The sequence below is a fragment of the Convolutriloba macropyga genome, chromosome 5, assembly GCF_964194025.1.
Source record: "Convolutriloba macropyga chromosome 5, txConMacr16.3, whole genome shotgun sequence".
NCBI lineage: Eukaryota > Metazoa > Xenacoelomorpha > Acoela > Convolutidae > Convolutriloba > Convolutriloba macropyga.
Genome location: NC_134472.1, coordinates 54,559,169 through 54,581,630, shown reverse-complemented (window position 1 = coordinate 54,581,630; position 22,462 = coordinate 54,559,169). Strand labels below are relative to the sequence as shown.

Sequence of the window (22,462 nt, the reverse complement as noted above, 5' to 3'; positions counted from 1 at the left end):
CGATGCCTGTGGTCCTTTTTGGAATACAGTCATAAAAGCCCTAGATACGCCTTTGAATTACGTGGTCCAATTACGAACGAGTGGGTTATATCACGTGATTGACGTTTTGTTTTCTTGTGAAAACGTTCAAATGTTGTTCACTTCGTTAGACAGCTGAAGCAAGAAATAGTGATTTTAGACTTTGAAGTTTTTCGTTACAAGACTGCTTTTATAATAAAAGAGTTATCGATTTCATCAAACAATTATTCTTCTTCTTCCCCCAGTTTCTTAGAACTCAAATTCCGCTAATGACAGGAGATCTCTTAAGGTCGTTACTATATTTTCACATGGTTTTTCTTGGAACAGCGGCACTTATCACTACTGGTTTTAAACATAAAATTTAGTTTCCGTTGGAGAAACTTTATGTCAAAGGGAAAGAGAAAACAGCACCACTTCAAACTCTCTTGCAGAACGAGGTAATAGATTTGGAAACTGTTTTATGTAAATCTTCTTACATGGAATTTTAGCTCTCTACATACTGAAAAACATTTGATGCAAAATTTGTCTTCGACTGACTCCAGAACATCATCTGTCTCAGGTTCAACGACACCAGCAATGATTTCTGTAAACAAAAACATGCATGAAACAATAGAAAATGAATGCAGAAGAACAGAGTTATTAACCGGTTCAATCTTTGTAACCGCAACACCGGACAACTCCGATAAGCTGAAAGTAATTCTCGCGCCAAGAAAAAGAAGGTCTAATGGGCCCTGTTAGGAAATCTTTGATTAGGACTTCTGAAAAGAAACTTGAACTCTCAATTTATTCTTCTGATTTTGTGAAAAATTGCTCACAAGAACAGTCCAAATTTTGTTTCATTGAAATTGCTGTGTCAATTTCTTTGAATATTTTTTTTTTGATTTTTGCAAATCAGATTAAATAATTCTTGTGAACAAAATAAATATTTAGCTTGTTTAAAAATGTTTTAGTTTTTAAAAACTGCAATTTTTTTAGGACTAAAGCAAAGTAGAAAAAAGTTTTTTTGAAATACTGAAAAAGTGACAAAATTTGCAGATGAATAAACATGTAAATAAGTTGTTTTATAGTGCACAATGTGGTCTACAACCTAAACCCCGAACAAAATCAAGTAGGGGTAACTTCTTTTTTGAAACTTTTTTTGATCAAATAGTTAAAATCATTTTTAAAATCTGGAACAAAAGCAAAAAACGATGAAAATAAAAAAGCTGGATAATTCTGTAAGGAGAAATTTTGGTGATCGTAGATTGTTCTTCAAAATACCCCTGAATAAAAATTTTGTAGAAGCAAATTTCCGGGTCAAAGAGAGGAAAATCTTTATTGAGTCATATTTTTTTCTTCTTTAACTTAGCACCTTCCAAGTGGAAGACTGACGAGAAAATTAATGGTAAGTATCTCACACTATGTTAAACATCATGCTGCAATTGTTTGCTCCCATCAAATACATCGTAACAAAAGAGGGTGTTTTTAAAAAAGAAAAAAAATTGTGAAAACAACAAAATTAGAAAAATATTTTTTTCTGTCGGATTAATTGAAAGCATGTAGCTTTTAACGTTGCAAGGTTGTCCGTATGCTTTTTTACGATTCTGGAGATTTTACTTTAGAAGGAGCTCGTAAAAATCACTGAGGAAAAACGAAAAAATGTTTTAAAAAATCAATTGAGTTGTTGTTTTTCTGAAACAAGTTCAGAATGAATTTTTCAGATGGTCATGTGACGGAAGTAAAAAGATATTATGATTAAACCAAAGAACCCTGGAAACATGTGACTGCCAGATGCAGTGAAAATTGTGATCCGGGAATCATTCAAAGTTCTGTAAAAAAATTATTCTTCATAATATCTCACGTTGTGAAACTCTGATCATAAGCATGATGAAGCTATATGTTCGTCAAGTATGAGTTCTATTAAAAATTGTAAAAAAAAAACAAAAATATCAGTTTTTTTATTTTTAAAGACCTTTTTCTTGCTTTCAGAAGATTTTTCGGCACTCAATTGACTCTGTTACAACATCCAGTAAACATTGATGAGACTTGTTTTAAAAAAAAAACAAACTATGGTCACAAATGTTTTTTATGATTTAGTTTAGAAAACGGTTAGGATCAATTCTTATATCCCCCAAAAAGAGGTATTCAGTTGCACACCTGAACAACAATAAAACTATTTGCCCATATAGGGATTGCTGAAAGACGTCAATGCTTAGAAATTACGCATATATTGCCCCTGCTATTATGGCAAACATTGATATTTGTATTTTAAGTCGATTTGGAAAATTCTTTTGTCAGAATAACAAACCTGAATGCAAATCGAATTGCATACAAAACAATCTACGCCCTCAGATGCGCCTGAAAGAATTTGAGAAAAACAGGGGTTAAAATTGCATATCAAGCTAAACACTCTAATACGGGTTTAGAAATGGTACATTTTAAAGCTTCATCAGTCTCCTACTTTAATTTATTGGGCTGTGATACTTACCGAATGATGTTAGTACTTATGTAGTCCTTTTGTTTGCTAAATGGAAAGCAAATTTGTCCCCAAAAACTTCGCTCAGAACATGTTTTCAAATTGAAGCAATCATGACGTTGATTACTTTTAGAGATTTTTATGTTTGGTTTAGCTGGAACTCAAAACCATTTTGTCATCAATTTGATTCAACTATGAGTTTTCCATGAAAATTCTGTAACGCCAATTCACGTTTACGCCAACCGCAATTGCCACAAAATGAACTTGCATCCTGATGAAGCCGGAGTTTACCGCTGAGTTTACCGCTGTGAACACTGTGATTTCACTTTACCAGATCTGCGAAGTCTCGAATGAAATTGTGGAAACCGACATAATCAATTAGTACAAAGTTGTCTCCATTGCTACGTTGGTTTTTGTTCTTTTGTTCGCTTTGCCACACTTTTAAGAGATCAACATGCAGTGTCCTCGAGAACTAGTGGATCAAGCCGAAGACCAACAAAATCCGTTTTTCATGGAACACTTCAAATTTTCACTACCGATGAAACCGAGAACGTCCAAGATCTCAAGGAGTTCATGCTGAACAAAAGAGACATCATAGCTGATTTCATAGACAGCGACTTTCTAAATAAAGCCGAAAAAGTTCAATTTGTTCCACCTCTGGCTCCCTACAAAGAAAAAAATGAAAGCAACAACGAAGAACAAGCTATCGAATTCTTTGCTGGCTCTAAAATGACAACAGTGTATTTGGATGGACTCTCAACCGGCGAACTTTTTTAGACGTTGAATGAGATCATTCACTTCTCTCTTTATGTTTTCATCACAGGGCAATGAATGTATTGCATGCAAAGTACACTGGAAATCAAAATAGCCGTCTTTGCCACCAGGCATGCGTTGCTATTTATAGCTCTACTTGGATTCTTAAACAGATGCTAGTCATTGCTCGACATACAAAAGTTTTTTGACCAAAACTCCTTCTTCTTTTATTTCGTTACTGCGTATCAACTCAGAAATCAAATCAATTTACTGCCAGAGGGTCAATAGGGAATTGAAAAGACAAATCCAGATTCGTACAAGATTGCAGAACGAGAACCATTCGGAGACTATCAAAAACCGATGTCGGTAAACAGGATATCGTAGTTTGAACACGCAAACAAAGTTCGCGCCATTGTTTTTGAGTCAGTGCTTTTTTTAATCTCAATAGAAATCAAGCGTTTCTGCTAAATAAATCAAAATGTGTAACCCGTTTATATTTTCATAAAATTGTTTTGCTCGCAGAATTGAAGGAACACGTTTGGTGCTGGTTTACGTCTCTAAAAAGGCAAAACAAATCCTTCAGAAAAGATCTACTTCTCCTCAACGATTAGAATGCCCATCACTACGTACTCATCTTGAATCTCGAACAATTTGTCGCATAGTTCAAAGGTATAGAGCACTAAGCAGCACAACGTGTGTGTTGAAATTGTTTTCATTTTTGTAGAAACACGGAAATCAAAACCAGGTTAAACCATGCAGCAGACATGCAGCAGCCAAACTTGTTATGCCAAAAGCAGGCAACAATTCGCTGCAATTCCGCAACTGGAAAGCACGCTGGTTTCTTCCTCTTGTTCTATACTTTGATTACAGAATCTTGTTTTGTTCCTGTTGCTACAGCACAACTCTCACCCTCTATTTCTCAGACAGTAGCAACTGAAAAACATGAATCTTTTGGTTATGCCATAGCAGCCATAGAACACGATAAAGCATTTCCTGCGCACTTTGTACCCATAAGAGTTAACTGTTTGAAGAAATAATTTATGGTGGTCATTTTCCAGGTTGGGCGCAGTACCTTTGTAGCACTCGTTGCGGAACACCTTACTTTACACCAATGATTGATCACAATACCTTAAAGTATGATATTCATCAGATATGTCTCGCACTTAAAGAGTATGAGCTGGAAGCGAATCTTGAAGTTATAACTTCTACTCACAAAAACAATAAAAATCACTCTCTATCAGAGTGTTCATAGAAAACTTTCATTTGGAGGCCGGACAACAAGTACCCATCTTCGAGTACACAATCCTATTTTAGTCGTTCAACTGTATTCCCAAACCACTTGAGTCCTTGGTAGCTGATTTGCCTGACAACCGTTTTGACATTATATGCTCTTAAGTGTTAATTTTATACCGAAATCGATTTTCAACCTCTTCCAAAAAGGTTTTTATTGTCAATCCTACATCACATCAAAACAAGTTTTATGAAGAATAAATTTTGCTGCTTTTAAGGGATTTGTAAAACACATTGCTTGGCTGTGAAGTCACCATCAGCCAAACCAACTAAAATCATGCTCAAACAAATTTTTTGGTTGTCAAAACATCGGCGACTACGACCTGTAAATAATCAGCGACTCTTTCCTCCTGGTAGAATTCTCTCAGGTTTTAAGAAAGAGACGTCTGCTATGACACGTACGGCCTGGACCGTGCACAGTACTATGGAACATCATGTTTATCAGAAGATGCCTTCCTCATTGTATACATCCCCGACTTGCATTTGCTATCTGGGCGAGAACAACTTGAACGTGTAGAGAACATGATGCGCAGAGGACTCTCTTCAGTCTATGAGCAACGGCTCTTTCAAGCAAAAATTTGTCATCGGCCAAACTATCATGCCTCTAAACCGTCTATATAGGCGTTGATGCTAGACGCAAATAACCTCTACGGCAGCGTGATGCAAAACGACCATTTGCCACTGAAGCCTTTTGGGCTAGACGCTCACATCAGGTTTGATGAAATACTCAAAAAGTTGCCAAACGCAAAGCATGGCTACATCGTTGAAGGTAATTTTAATTATTCACCCGAAATTAATGAAGCTCATTAAGATTTCCCTCTGGCGCACTCCTAATTGAAAATAAAACATTCTTGGCTTAGCGGTTACCAGAAAACTTTGAAGGTACAGATGCACTTACCTGGAAAGCCATCTGGGCCAAAACTCATTCAAACGCTGTTGCCTGAAAAACTCCTACACGCTAATTTATTGGCTGGTACAAATCTATAATTAAATGGGCTCAAATTTATAGATATTTCATAGATCATAAAAATTTGGCGTTTGGAAAAACTTGCGCGCTACAAAGGTCGCAATTTTTTCAAATAAAATTGTTCAAAATCTTTGGAGAATGCATGGCTGCAAAAAAATTGCAAAACCGAGATTTATTGGAATAAACCCACTATTGTAGGGACATTTGCACTGGATCTGGCCAAGCTGCACATATTTCAATTCAACTATACAGTGATGAAACCAAATTTTGGATTGCAAATCTCTCTACTCTGATACGGATTCATTGCTACATCGAATCAATACAATAGACGTTTATAAACATATACGGCGAAGTATTCATATTTTGCAACATTTCTACTTTTCTATATACCCACCAAAGCACCCGCTTTTCTCCAAAGTGAACAAGTGTATCGTCTTGAAGTTTAGAGACCAGTTTGTCAGCGCACCTACTCAAGAATTTTGTGCTCTCAAGCCGAAGCTTTACTCAGCATTTGCATTTTGTTAGTAGTTTTCATTACACTCCTGCGTATCAAAATACAACTTGTTAGTTGGTACTTTTCCTAATGTTCAAAATTTCAATTTATATGGTGGGGAGAAGAAATCAGCCAAAGGCTTCACAATTTTACCCCAACGACAACTGACGCATGAGAAAGTCAAAGAAACTGTCTCCTTTGGTTGTCTGATTCTCACGCAGAACCTTAGAATAACTTTTAGCAGCCACCATCTCCATACAAAAACCCTTTTAAAAAAATCGCTAAGCGCTTTCGACGATGAACGATTTAATCTTGACAATGGGATTGATACAATGCCATTTGGTCTTATAATTACTGTTCACGATCATTTCTTCGACAAGGAAGACAAATTCGTCAATGAATCGTTGAGTTCCTGGTTGTCGGGAGAGTTATACGAAATTGAAAACCAGAGGGACATTGAAAACACAGTTGAAACAAACAATAACAACGCTGAAACTCCTGACCCCCGCTTCGTAAGAATGACCGCAATCAGAGAATCTGATAATGATTCTGATGAAATTTCTAACAAAAATGACATAGAAGATGAACTCCTAGAGTGTAACCCATTTACTGGTTATGAGGCGATAGAATCAAACTCTTGATTAGCCAAAACCAAGCGCTATATTCTATTCAATTTAACGCTTTTTTACGTGTTTAATTCTCTTATCTATAAAAATTTCTATCAGAATTAAATTCCATTTGTTGTAAGGTATAAGTTCAGCTTTAACTCAAATCTATTGTGGTAGGTTTTGCCACAAATAAACAACGCAAGTTTAAATTAAAATGGCTCTCCAATAGCACGAAATATGTATACCAACAATAAGCATGCCATACAAATACATGTAGAGCAATTACCACTATCTTACCAAAAAAGATTTTCCATACAGGACCAGGGATCGCCCTCTGGCAAAAGGATCTCCAAGGATTCCGTAGAGGCGCTCGCTCGACATGATAAATTTCGGTATCCAGAAGTTCTACCTTGACGCAAAAAATGGGCTTCCCAAAATCGCTTCAGTCACCATAAACAACAAAGCAAAAGATTATTTTTGTTTCAACTTCAATCTTTGAGTTCAAAACAATATACTGGAACAGATTTTCAGGAATGGATTACGTGTTATAATCCATGATCAGCTGCAAACTTGTTGTGATACTATTGCACTTCATACATTTGCGCAGGTGTTCAAAAAGGACACCTTTTTCGGGAAAGGTATCTGCGATTTTGATAAATATCGATGCAAAAAATTCATTACTTCAGTAGTAAGACTGTTTCATTAGAGTGCCATTTTGATTTATGAGGTAAGCTTTTCACATTTGCTCGTGATTTTCACCTTTCAATACTGTGATGACAATTTATTAATAATTTATAACCATAACTAGACTTAACGATCCATCGACCCCTGCTGATCTGTGAATGAACTCCTATTTTTTTCACCTTTCAGCGTGAAAATTCTGAACGAGCGGATGTCCTTTGAAGTAAACAACTCGTCCATATTCCGTCAAAACAACAAATTGTGTAAATAAAAAGCCGGTATGTGGTTCAAAAACATTGTTAACGTCACGCATTCAAAGTAATTCGAGCCAAAAAAGTGCTGAGAATTGTAGCTATTTGAGCGGAAAAAGCTGATGTAATTTTAGAACGAGTTTTAACGTTTTATGGTCACTTCACAATTAAATTGAATACGCGTATCATTTTACTTATTGTTTGTGTGTGTACGGCTTTAAACTTAAAGTCAAGTTATCATAACATTTTGAAAACAAAGAATCTTTAAATAGTTTGAAACTTTTGTTCAATTTTGCGGCAGATTACTTTTATTGCGCCTAATTTTCTTGGGCCAATCGCGTATTTGCATTTCTTCACATTTTAGAAGTTTTTTGATTAAATAATTTGAATCGCTACTTTGCCTTCGTACAACTTTATTCGATCGTTCAGTTCAAATGACTTCGAGAACGTTGCACTTTATCGATTGTAAACAAATTTAGGGATAAGATCGGCTAAGTCTTTACATTCCGAATAAATTTGGAAAATATTTCTCTACTGACAGTTTTTTGAGAATAAATTATGGCGACAACTAGCCCAAATAGAAGCCCTTATGTGAAACGGAAAGCAATGTCAACTCAAGCCCTGTATCACAAACACTACGCTTACAAAGCCGACATTGACTCTCAAATGAAAAAGTATGAAGCACCCCCTAAAGAACTCATCGACAAGATCAAGCGTAGCCGAAAGTGCGTCCGGCCTATCAACCTAGATGAGAAACAACTGGCAGTGGTTAACAGTGAGAGTTATAAGAGGTTAATTAGTCATTACGAGCAGTTAAGACTTGTGGAGAGCAAGTCCAGTCAGCTGGCTAAAAAACTGAAAGATGGAAATGCGCTTACTGAGTTGGAAAAACAGCAGAAAAAACAGAAGGCAATTAGAACGTCAATCAGAGGTTAGTTCATAACATGGTCGACGTCATACCGTAAATTAAAATGAGGATTTCTGTGAATATTGTAGTTATAAATTGTTTTAGCAGCAAAAATGTTGTTTTTTTAGGAACGCGAATGCTCTGAATATGGTAAAATTTTCTAAGAATTGCAACTTTAAGCGATGATTTCTTTCACTACTTTATTCTGACGCAGAGAATAATTCACGTCGAGTGTAAAACGGAGAAAAAAATAGCAGGAAAAAAACTGATAAACTGATGAGATATATGCATCTCCATTTTTTAATTGAGGTTTTGGTTTGCTCATAACCACATCATAGTGTAGTTTTTGAAAATATAAAGTTCTCAATTTAGAAATGCAGGTCTATTTACTTGATCTTGTGATGAGAAGATTTTCTAAAGAGTTTATCAAAATGAAAAATGCATCAAATGAAGAATTCGGTAATTCGGTATGGGTTGACAACCATACACTGATCTTGGATACCATATCAAAGTCATAAATAGAGTGTATGGTTCCTTAGAAATCATATCCAAGTTCATATATGGTGTCTTAGACACCATATCAAAGACCATAATGATTTCTTAGAAACCAAATCCAAGATCATACAACTTAACATTTGTTTTAGTGGATTGAAAAGCCTTCATTTGGCTGCAATGTTTGTCATTTTTGCTGAATCTTTGAAAGCATATCCAGGATCATATATGGCGTCTTAGGTTCCACATCTAAGACCATGATGGCTTGCTGGATATCATATCCCAGACCATAAAATTTTCCATCGGTGGGAAAACCATCGAAAACGTGCTGCTCTGCCTAAACTAACAATTTCATGTAAAATCTTGAAAATCATACCAACGGTCATATATGGCTCCTTAGAAACCATAACAAGATCATGCACAAAATTTTGTTTAGACTTGGATGTAACCATATATGGTCTTAGATATGGTATCTATGAAGGATCATCCCGGTGATGTTGCACATAAACCCAACACCGAAATGACAAAGTCGCCAATGGTAAATTTACAATAAAAGATTGAGCTTAACCAATCCATATATCAAAATTATACATACGAGACTCAGCGCAAAAGAAAAATCGAGTTTCAGTAAAAAAAATCTCAGAGTAGTCTGGTGTCAACAAACATGCATGAAAAATGTGGCTTTAAAATCTGATTGGTTGCGAAATTGTTTAAATCTGATTGGTTGCGAAATTGTCAATTTTTAATTTTTATGCCCCCATTCAAACTACACTGATGGATTATAGCATGTATACGATATTCAACCGTGTGTTTTGGCTGGGTGTTTTTTTAGTTAGAATTTAGGTAGCGTGAACATTACATCTCAAAAACTGAAAATGGTGAACAAATTATTCAACAATCAGCCAATCAGAAACTAGAACTACTTTTCCACAACACTGATTGGTAATTTTGAATAGTCAATAGTCTGGCATGTCTGCCGTTTTCACTAGTTTTTAGACAATATCAAACGTCAGAAAATAGTTGGGGTGTTCTTGTTTAGTTGGTGCCCTTAGATTTTTCTTGCCACCGTCATAAGCATACCGCATACTCAGATAATCGCTACAGATTTTTCGTTCGAGTAACTGCACTGCAAACAAAAGTGTTGTCAAAATAATTATTTATGCTACCGGGAAAATGTATCAGAACTGTAAATTTTGCTGTAAATTAACGATATCTCCAAGTATATATTGCGATAAAGCGCCGAGAATGCTTTTATTCTTGGATAAAATTGACGAGAAACTTCAACCATACAGTTGGTCTAAAAAAATTTTGTACATAGTTTGTTACAAGCAATGTTATGATAGAAATTTAAAGCGGTTTAGTTTAAAGGTTTTCATGAGGTAAATGGTTGTCGGGTTTGTTGTTTGCATTTCAAATGATTTTCGTTATTTAATTCATATGTTAAAAGTTGTTAAAAAATGACTGTTTGCTCGGAGTACAGGTCGCGCCGCAGTTTTCAGACATTATGTCATCAATTCACAATTTGGGTCATCAATTCACAATTTGGATTTTTAAAATTCATTTTTACTCTTCAAATTAGTGAAAAACCAACCAGTATTTTTTATTTTGATTTTTTTTTCAATTGGACAAAGGAACTATTATGACACTCAAAACAACAAAATCTGGACTTTTCTTTCTGGACCCGTTGTTCCAGCTTCGCTCCAATTATACCTTGTAGGCAGAATGAGTGTTTAATTTTTAGCAGCTTCGTGATGCCAACTTTATAATAAATAATAAATACGCAGTTAATCAACTGGTATAAAAACAAACTGTTCAGCCGTTATTACCGGTCCAAATAAAGCATAAGCGTAGCCACTTATCAGAGTAAAATCTGCTCAGACGTCATAGCAATCAGAAACTGCATAGTGGGGGTGTTACATCAAATCAGCAAATCAAATCAAAGAATTGGTTCTCAAATTATGAGATAATTACTAATGTATTTACTTTTACAGACGAGCATATTTTCGTTATTTTTATGATACAAATCATAATGGCCTAAAAAAGACAATATTACTTCAATATTACTTTCAAACTACGCCCATTAACAAAAGTGATCATCCAGACGGTGTGTTTTTGATTAGTATCAAAAATTATTTTCTGTACTATTTCAGTGAGCTTTTTTGCTAAAATTTGTTTCAGTCGACTGAAGCTCGATAGACAGAAAAAAGTTTTTCCGTAAAATCAAGATAGAGTTTGTGATATTTCGTCAGCAATGAGTTCATTTTGACGTAAACTCTGTTCAACTTGATCATAAAGCTCTTGAATTCACAATAAAAACCTGCTCAGTGTATAAAAAACGTTAGAGCCGAGATTTTTTTTTCACTGAAATTGCCTTATTACTACATAAATTTATGGTTCGCTTTGAAATTTTTTTACATCATTTATCCCCTAGGGCAGTGATTTATCAATGGCAATAATAACTTACCAGATAGCACAATGTAAAATGATGAATGAACTAATGCTGAACTAAAACTCTTTGTGAGCTTGAGAAGGACAAGCGGGATTAAATAAAGAATTCAGGAGATGTACATGAAGCGCAAATTGGAGCGAATAAAATTGCAAAACCCATTAATCTGGACAGGACATCAACTCACGATAAAAATTAACACTAGCCAGTGAGAATAACGCCAATCGAAAAAAATGAAAAAGTTTTTATAATGCGAAAAAGTGTGGCCAATGACCTCAAAAAAGGTTTAGTAAAAACCATGAAATTTCAATGCACATTTGAAATTATACAATAATTACTTAATGTTATGTATAACACTTGCCCTCTTGTAAACAAACCTTTAATATAAATTCCTTACTATTTTGCAATATGAATCACCGATTATGTATTATATACAATGTTTGCTGATTATGAAAAGCTAGTAACGTTCAAAAAATTAATAAAAAAGCAAAGTTGCGGATGTTTTTGTTCATATACATCAGTTGGTTCATTTTCTAGAGGTGATGCTGTTGATGAGTTTCACTTTGCAGGACAAACTCTATGACGCTCCACATTTTACCCCATTTAAGGTTTTTACGTTGCCTATTTTCCTATCTTGTCGTCGGTATCTCTTGCAGGCTCGTATTTGTAGGTGTTATCCTTGATATAGTGAGTTCAGCATTGTTTGCAGTGGTGCTGCGATTGAAGTAGTGTTTTTTTGTTTCGGGTGACCCGTTATCGTTTTGTGGTTGGATGATGATTTGACTTCGCACTGCGAGTTGCGTTGGAGACTAAGGTACTCTCAGCTTTATTGCGCAAGCGATATTTGAACGTGTTGAGGAGATTACTTTGATGTTGTTTCTTTTCGATTCTTCAGTCTACTTTTTGAAATTTGTCAACTGTCTTGAAAAGTTTTTCAGTTTTTGTTTCAGTGGAATTCTCGGAAGATCATGGACCTCCTCTACTAGAGTACAGTCCAATTTTCTTCCCCTGTCAACCCGTGTTTTAAATTTTGCCAGGTCAATGCTTCGGAGTCACATCAATCTTCCCCTGTTCTTCGAATTTACAGTTGTAAGCATCTGTCATTATGGTTACTGAACAAAGAGCTAGCACATTGTTTAGCCCCTCCTAATTCTTTCCTGGATCCTCTTGATGCAATCACTTGCAAGCCAACCTGAGATCATCAGCTGGTCCTAATGACGGAGTTGCGGCGCACACTTTGTTTGATTGGAGACAAGATGACTCCTAATTTTTAATCTCCCAGCCTCTGTTTCATGCATCATTTGCCTTTTCTCGCATATTTTTTTCCATCTCCTTGCCGCGTCTAGACCTGCCATTCTTCTTCTGGTATTAGTTCATTGGGCTTAATTGTGTCTTCGTCTGAAGAGATTTTTATTGTTTTCTCAAAACCAATTTTCCTATACTTTGTTGAGGAACTTATAAAACCAAGCGATGTAATGGTTCTAGTAACAAAATATGCTTCAAATGCGAAAGTTGTATTAATTGTTGATGGCAAATGCGAAGCTGATATTTTGTTTAATTTAGTGCTCCTTTTTTGCTACGTCAGTACATGCTATACGATGTCTCTTTGTTTTTTAAGTCATTCTACTACACCAACTTTTCGACGTTTATTATCAGTGGCTTCAATGACGTCTAAAATACATTTTTGGCAGAACTTTTTAACCTGTTCTCTTATGTCAACAAGCATTAATCAAAACTTGTTGAAATAAGTACAGCGGGAAGTTGTGTACGATTAGCAAAAAGTTATGATACATTTGGGCCACTTGCTTTTTCATAAAACTCAGTTATAGTTTATTTTTCAAAACTGTTGATGTAACCGAGAAAATTCTTTAGTATTGAATTTCATTGAGTATCGGGCAAGCCAATTATATTTGATTTTCTTGATTTTGTACGGTGCATGGTTTATGTAGCTCACAAGACTGACAAGTTTTGGAGGTCTTAGGCGTTGCACTTCGCAATGCATATTTTGCATTCAATCGACTGTTCAAAAAGTTCGCCGTTTAAGTACAGCCAGCAACAGTGTGGCTGGCATGTAACTCCATTATCAATGAACCTTTCGGAGCATGTTGAATGGTCACCATGTGGTCGAACCATTATGACCGGAGACGGAAATCTCTCCACCGGAGATGAGTTTCACCTCCCTCAGACATGCTTCAACATTTTAGATGATAACATCGGGGACCTCTTTGGATGCCGTATCTTTGCTGATGACTGATGCTATAAGTGTTTTGTTAAACACCTTTTGTGATACTTTTGTATTTTTTTGCAAACAGGGGGACGCAGTTTCTAAACGCGAATATATGTAATGAAAAGTTTTGAGCAGAGTATGTGCGCAGCATGTGAAAAAATAATTCTGAGAAAAGCGTATGCACACGGATCAATCTCTTATTGTGTTATATGGTTACTTTTCCAAACTTGTTCTTTGCTAGGCAAAAATATGAGCTCAAAAATAACGGTTTTACTGAATTTTTGTGTGAGAGTGGATTTTTTTAATATGTTGACTGCCGTGGAAATCCAAAAATAGTTGGTAAAAATAGCTCATCATCATGAACGGAAACAATATTTGTTGACTCATATGGGTTACGGGAAATGTTGTTAACACAAACCCTTTGCTTTTTGCAAGTACTCCAATTTTGCTTTTTGCAACTACTCCAATTTAATCTGATATGACAAGAGGCGGTCCGTTCATCTAGATAATCTGCTATTCTCTGATTTATTAGATCTATGTTCTTTGGAAAGAGATTATAGAGCTCGGTGGTCGGGGTGAGACTTAACTGTTGTTTGTATAAATAGCTTTTTTTGAAGTTTTCTGCTAATCAGAAAACACCAGGAAAATCAATTTATTTGGGATGAGCCTGCTAAAATGATGGACTGACTCCAAGAATGGTCCTAATCTTTCAAGTGGGTTTGGCGGCTTAAATTATGTATTTATGCCGTTTTAGATTCGAAAGGTAAAATTCTTGTTCAATTTCTGATTTTGCAAAATAGCCTTTTGACGTCTTTATCCGTAAATTATCTGTATACTGCTGGTCCGTACATTAGATACTTAAACGACGGGGTTAATCGCGGGACCACATGTATAACTTGAGAGTTCAACCCCTAGTTCTACTCTTGGTATATAGTTAAGTATTAAAGAAAGTTAAATGCAAATATGAATTAATAAGTTATGTTAAACAGCATCAAATATGAACCGAGCATGAAGGGATAGAATAGTTAAGGTTATTAAGACTGAGAAAGTACAAGTTAGCACAGGTTGAAATATTCTAAGTTAACTTTTAACTTAGATAGAATTTAAGAGATGTTAAATTATAATTTAGAGTAGTTAAGTTGAACTTACCTGATTTCCAAATTTGTGCTAAGTTAATATTTTATGACTTAGAGAGTTCTTAGTTAAGAACAAGTCACAAAATATTCTAAGATAGAAAAATATCTCAAGTAAGCTGAGATTGAGCAAGGGAGCAATACGGGAGTATGATTTTAAATCAGAAGTTATCGGGGACCAAAAAGTGCTGGTAGTTGAGCGTGCAAGCTCCTTTTATACTTGCGGACACGTGGTTCTCTAGTATCCTATTGGATAGAGATAACAGTGTCGACAGAGTTACCAAGGTTAACTTGGTGTTATCTGTGTGGCGTGATAATATCACGTCATAGTATTCTCAGTTTTAGTTAGTGATCTTAAAATAGTAGCTTATTCAAAACTACTTAGTAATTTGTTCACACGTTAAATGGACTTTGTCCAAATCAAGTTTGTGCTTCACGCACTATAACGTAAATTCTCAAAATAGCACTAAGATTATCAAATAGTGTTACTGAGTGTAGCACACTTCAGTACATCCCATCCCGGTCCATAGGTATTAAATCAAAACATCAAATTTTACATAATCGAAAAAATTATTTAGCTTAATTTTATAATAATTAAGCATTTAAAGTTTGTGAGGTAGATTACGTGGTTAAAGTTCTAAAGTTCGTCGTATCTTCTTGTTTCTGAGTTCTCTCTTGAAGAAGGGTTGACGATGTCCTAAGATACAAGGCTGTACAAAATAATAGATCCAATTTTTTTGGGTGGCTGTTATACTAGACCTTTTGAAGTTTTTCCATAAGATTGTGCTGTCAATACATCTGACGTTGAATAATAGAATAATATAAGTTGAGGAATATACTGGTTAAGTTAATGGTCTATAATGACAAGCGAGGTAAATGAATAGGGAAATTAAAATGACTGCGCACAACACCATAAGGGCCAGTGTTGTTGAAATAACTCCCCAAATAAAGAATTCCTTTTCGTAATTCATCATTATTTGAGTCTTGTTGAAGAATAAATCAATTGAAGTAAGCTTTGTAGCTATAGTTTAAGGAATTAATATTTAGGCTTGGTTGATCATTATGAATTAGCTTCATGAAATAATTAATCTTGCTTTTTGTCATTAGTTCAAAATAAATAACAATTTCTTTTTGTTCAAAGTCTTCAAGAAATAAAATAACTTCGCATTGAAATTCAGAATAATATAATTCGGAGATTCTGAAAACTTTATCGTTAAAAATAATCTGTTTAGAAAGGTTAACCCATGCGGATTCAACATGATCAGAGAATTGACAATAGTCTTTAAACCATTCGATATCAACACCTCCTTCAAAATATGTGTTTATTTTGAATAATATAGTAATTCAATTTTTGTGTCAATGGGGAGAATGGAAGACCATTTAATCTTTGAAAGAAATTAACAGGAAGATCCAATTAGTACTTAAACTATAAATGGCGGATGGCGATGAATGCATACCTGTTAACGAAAGGTTGTAACATTTCTATATCCGTGATCACCAAAATATTGAAGACTAACATTTTAATTGAAATAAGTGAGCGGTCGAAAGTTTAGATTATTGATGTTAAGAATGTCTTCTCTATGAATAAGCTTTAGAATTTCAAATAAATCGTACTCAGGAACTTGATGAAAATAAACTACAATTTCATTAGAATTGTTATCTTGTAAGAATAAGATAATCTCTTGTAACTCAAATGTCCAATGAACTGACAATGGCGTATAGAATTTATTTCCAACTAAGAATGTTTTCGAAGTTTTAATAACTTGAGATTGAATAAATTCAGCGAGATCGCAATATGTTTTGAAATACTTAACGTCTACTGAAAGGTTGTAAGACATCAAATAAATTATGGAATTCGATGGAACAATCGAATGATGTCATAAGCAAGATAAATCGGTAAAGAATAGATTTTATTAGAGAAGCGAGAACAAATCAAATCTGCAATCTAAAGATAAGAATGGACTCCTTGTTCACCATAAATTGCGCTAAGTGTAATCATTGAAGATTGTTTCAATGAAGATTGAAGAAATGCGGATTACTTTACTTGATGTAAGTAATGTAATGAAGGAGAGTAAGGTAATCAAAATGGCTAATAATTAGGCGTTTAAACTAACGAATAATTTTCCTCACCGCGGGAGAAAGAAGAAGAAGTAATGAAGTAATGAAGTACTGAACATCAACAACCACAAATTTATCTATTCCATTCCGTGAGTGCTCAACGTGATGAGCGGAGGATGTGGAGTTGATGCTTCAGATTTGCGATCTCCAGTTGGAGCTCAGTAATCCGTTGTTCGAGCTGTTGAGAGCGTTGTCTTTCTGTTAGAAAGTTTTGCTGTACCTGATAAGTGAAGGTATCAAGCTGAGGAGAGAGGTTTGCTGTAATATTATCAAACGGGACTTGTATTGTTTGTCCCTGAAGGTTGTGATTAGTTAGTAGATAAGAATTTTTGTTTGACAAATAGCCAATGAGATTGAATCTATTGATGTTGGGTTGCAACTGGTAGATTAAATTCGTATCGTAGTTCGGGTGTCCACTAAAACCGGGGGTTTTAGCTTGTATCTCAGCTTGATGTTGTTTTTGTAGGCGGTCTTGCAAGGGGGTAGTTTTGTAATGATGAAGATTAAGAAAGTTTGGTCGTGACGATTGAGTAGTTGTAGTGTTTGCTAAGACGTTGGGTACTGTACTGTTTGTCTTGGGTATGTTTACTTCTAGCGGTATCGCTGGGTTGAATGTCTCTCTAATGAATTGTTTACGTGGTTGTTTCTTTGCAATTGTATCTGCAGTTTTAGTTCTCTTCTTGGATGATGTAACCGTCGTTGATGAATTTGCACTAGTTGTTTGAGTTTGTACTGCTGAAATCTTGATAGCTGAGAGAAAGGTTGTAGATGGGGTAACGTGAGTTGTGGGTTGTACTAGTCTGTCGAGTTGTTTAACTCCAGATTGAGGTTTAGAAGTTGATGGTGTATTGTATTCGGGCCAACCACTTGAAGGTTCCTTCTGAAAGACTGGTATCAGTTCGTTAGGGATTGAAGAAAGTTCCTGAAATATCAAGTATTCTCTACTCTTATTCTATTCTAAGAGTATATTTTTTTGAAGTTATTTTGCAAGTATTTCTCTTTTTCTTATTTTTTTTGTATTCTCTTTCGAAGTAAATCAGTAGTAAATATGAAGTCAGTCTGTATTATCATCATATAGTTTGATGATATTAAAGTAATAGAGGAATTAATCCTATACTGGAGACGTAGGAACGTTGTGATCGTTTCTATTTTCGTCTTTATTATTCTCATCAAGTAGGTTTGGGTAACCACTTTTATTCTCAAATCTTAAAGCTTGTAAGCCTATATTCTCTGCATAAGGTGGAGTTTGAATAACTCGTTCTCTAATATTAATATTTTCGGTTTTTGGAACTTGCATTGTCCGTTCTCTATTTTCATCAGTGTTATTATTATCAGAATTAGTTGCTTGATAGATAGAAGTCAAAAATGGAACTGACATTAAGTCAAATGTGGCAGCAAAGAGTGCCTTACCAAAGTGAATAGATGCATCTGTAATTTTGTTAATTTGCATTGCTCGAATTAAGCATAAGACTATGTCGATGAGTAGCTTAATGAATAAGAAAGCGGCAAAGAATATTCCGCATCGCTCAATTATATATTGTATTTTACCAAAGGTTTCAACAAATTGATTATTAAAGAAGTCCGGTGAAATGAATGAATCTAGATAAATAGTTCTAGAGTTATAATAATTTCTGCCTGAAATATTTGAAAATGATTCTCTGCTATCTATTAATGACTTAGTAAAGTGCTTGAGAACTCCTTTCATATTGGAGTTGAAAGTTATTGAATTCCAGAAAGACATCATTTCTTTATATGTGTAGATAGAAGCATAAATACTTGCAGTAATAACATTCGCAATTTGTTGAATAACTATGTGTGGTTTGAAAAGTGCAGGTCCTCTTACTTTTGTGATTTGTGGGGTTAGCTCAACCCATGAATTGTCATCGTCAACATCTAGTTGAAATAAGTTTGAATGTTTATCAGAGCACAATTGTTCTTCGGCTTCAATGAAGGTTTGTCTAGAAATGGGATCAACAAAATGAATTTCATCTTCATAAAGAATTGGTATTCGATTATAGCACTTATTAAGAATCTGTAAGGGTGAATGAAATTCAGGACAATTATATAGCCAGGCAACATTGCCATTTGTTTTGAGAAACATAGATCTGTTTCTTGTTAAGGTATATCCAGCTAAGCGCGGATTTTCATGAGAAATCATTAAAGTGTTAAGAATAGTTGAGCGCTCTAATTCACAGTCATTTCTTAATAGCTCTAGAGTAGAAGTTTGAAGTTGCCGAAGATTATTAAAGTGCAAATAGTCAATTTTTGTTCCAAGATGTGCTTCGAAATCAATATTTTCATAAACTTGAGAATATGTTGTATCAACTGTTTTGTTGTCACTGGAATAGAATTTATTTTTCATAATTATAGCACCAGTATCGGGTTTAAATTTGTGAATGGGTTCTCCAGTGTTCATATCAAATCCGTCACGAAGACTAATGTATAGAGAATCATATGGCGTAGGATATACTATTCGTGGATGACTACATAAAGACTGTGGTTTATTATAAACTTGGAACATAAAGCTTTGTAAGTCGAAATCTGACTGAGCTGAAGTAAATGTAGGATCCTTTACTATGTAGTATTTGTCATTAGCTTTAATCATTTGAGCGTCAAAAGTGCGAATTATAGTGAAAAGACAATTATTGGGTTCATCCCAAGTGTATGCAAATGGATCAGTAGATGTAGAATCGCAGCCTCCGGCTGATAAAGGACAAGGTAGAGGTATATTTTGCCAGTTATTAACTGTGCCATCTCTAAGGTTTACATTCAGGCTAACATTTTGCATATATGTTTCATAAGTGTAATGTGTAATCCAACCTCGGGAGTTACATTCATTGTTCCCAGTTCCAACATCGCCTGAGTTAAAGTTTGAGAATAAAGATTTGTCAAAGTTGAATTCTACTGAATTAGAAGAAGGGGAAAGCTTTATCTTTTTTCTTTCCTTTGCAAGTTTGCATTTCTGAGCATCAAGCTTAACTGAAGTAGTAATAGTATTATGTCTGGCATCTATGCCGCTAGAGTCAAAAGAATCGCAAAACCAACGTAATTGCTGTTGGGTTGCTTTACACATAGTTGCTTCTAGCTTAACTTTATAATTTCTTTGGTAGAGAGTGACTCGTGCTTGATTAGTGCTAATTTTATCGGGGCGAATTTCGCAGGGTGCTACTTTGTTGAGAGAACACATCTAGTTTGAGATCATTTTTGAGCAATCAAAGTGGTTAACATGAAGGTTAGGAGCTGTGTTTTCATAGATACTCATCTTTTCAATTGGTCTGGCGTCAGTGAAAGACGTTAAGAGTAATAATGCAAGAAAGATAACAAAGATCAAATATTTTGCAGAGCAAGCAGTTATAACACAGAGAAGTGCGAGAGGTATTATAGCAATAATCTTAAGGAACTGAACAGAACGAATTTGGTTTCCCATGTCAGTTAAAAAATATTCTACTTTTGAAAGAAACGCTTTCTTATCAGTAAGTCTTTCTTTAAAGAACTGGTCTTTAATCAGTGATAGTGGCATATGGACGTTGCGTTTTGACCAAATTAATAGCTTTTCAGGAGGCTCTAGTAATTTAAGGTACGGAATTTCTTCAGGTAGACAATTATTTCTATTTACGACACATTCTATGAAGTGTGGGTGAGAATTGTTATATTCAACTAGGAATTTTAATTCTGCAATACGCTGAGCAATTTCAGATTCAATATCAGTTGCTACAGGTAGGAACAGAGTTAAGCAAAGTGATGTAAAAATAAGCATTTTGTAACTTACGTTTATTACTTCGTCTATTGCTGGTGATTTCTTGATTTCACCGTCTTCCATTTAATAAAAGAAGACAGTATAAGGTGAGTCTAACAAATTCAAGTTAATATTATCCGTGAAAGTAATCTGATATTTTAGCTCGTGAACGTGAGCGGAATTATAGGGTACCCAAAATATGACAAATTTTGCGTTATTTTCTGATGTTACGAAGAATGCAACTGTTCTCTGTTGATTAGAAACAAAACACTTGTCAAGTGTTACAGTTTTATTTCCGAATTTCAATATTTTCTGTAAGAGGAATATTCTAATGTACGATAGCGGGTCGAATGCAAGGGCAGTAAGAACTTGTGTTTCAAGGGAAGGTGGTAACATAGATTAAGGGTCCACAGTAAAGGGAGCTTCGATGATATCAAGGTCCATTTCGTCTCTGTTGTTCAATTGGAAATGAAAGCGTTCAATATATTCTGGTTTGTTAGGGGTCCAACAAACAATTATTTCTAAGTTTACAAACTGGTCTTTAACGAAGAAAATAACAATGTTTTCTTTATATGAAATATATGATCGATCAATTTTTGCTGACTTGTTATTATATTTCAGAATTTTATGTGGGATGTTATAAGGACTGTAAGAAGTTGAGAAAGTTGTTCTTGAAGCTATAACCCAATAATCGTTTAGCGGAATATTCATTGATCAGTTGGTGGTTCTAAAACCAAACAAGGGACATTTAAAATGTCTAAGTCAACTAGGCTTGAAGAATGAATTTGAAGTAATAAACTGTTAAGTTGTTGAGGGTTATATTTTCCCCAGAAGACAGCAATAGGGTCTTCGTTAGAGTTAGTAGCAAAAAATACTACAGTTCTAACTTCGTTAGAAATTTGACGACTGGTTAAGGTGTTAAACTCACTATTAAATTTCAACTTTTGATTTGCCTTAATAGAAACTTTCACAAGTGTATCAGGGTTGATAGAAAGAGAAACAAGAAAACTGTTTTGGTCGAATGAGACTTCTGTCATAAATTAGACTTGATCAGCTTTAAGGGGGTTTTAATTGTGTTATGCAATGTGTTTACTGGTGATGAATGTGTTCAATATGAGTAGTGTTTGTTAGAATTTAGAAACTTTCTCAATTGTCAGTCTTGTACTATGTTCGATCTGAAGGGTTATGTACTCCTTCTATAGTAGCTGACTGAGAATTAAATTAATATTGAACTGAGATACCTGATATATGTGTTGCGGAGATGTTTTGTGACAAGTATTTGCAGGTCACAAATTGAGATGCTTGAAAACTTTTCTAAGTTTTCTAAGTTATTATTTGAAAGGGGCAAAATGTGAAGAATTTGGGACAGAGAGAAAGAGAGAGAGAGAGAGAGAGAGAGAGAGAGATGAATTAGAACTGAATTTGAAAGCGAAAGAAGTAATTGATTTCAGAAGGTAACTGAGAAAAGTGATTTTAAATTTTGGTAGGACTCTTAAATAGTGATTCTCAGGGTTAAGTCACCAAAATATGTGTGCTCAATTCTGATTGGCTAATCACTAGCTCTGACTAGTGCCATGTAGCATAGTATTAAACTGATCATATAACTAAATTGTCACGTTAAGTTTTCTATTTATATCATTATATCAAACTATATTAGAATATGGGCGAATATAATGTGTTTTTCGTTGCATTCCCCTAATTTTTTGAGTAGCAGAATTATTTCTGATGGGATTTGAGACAATTTGTAATTAGTCAGACAGGGATAACTAAATTTTCTGAACAAAGCCAGCTAAATTCTTGGGAGAAACAATTAAAAATCTTATTCATCAGCTCAAAATTGGAAGGTTTTTTCAAAAAAAACTATGAATTAAGTGAAAAATTCGAAAA

General features: G+C 34.8%; 2 protein-coding genes across 2 annotated transcripts in view; one reads left to right on the top strand and one right to left on the bottom strand.

Moving 5' to 3' along the window:
* Positions 1-22,462, bottom strand: part of LOC142339478 (uncharacterized) — a 604,341-nt gene that overhangs the window by 203,756 nt on the left and 378,123 nt on the right. The gene's annotated exons all lie outside the window — the stretch shown is intronic.
* The window catches only part of LOC142340099 (uncharacterized), a 30,262-nt gene continuing 15,469 nt past the window's right edge, over positions 7,670-22,462 (top strand). The window contains exon 1 of the mRNA XM_075390522.1: positions 7,670-8,447. Within this exon, the coding sequence (XP_075246637.1) occupies positions 8,075-8,447 (373 nt within the window). The 5' untranslated portion in view covers positions 7,670-8,074. The remainder of the gene's footprint in view (positions 8,448-22,462) is intronic.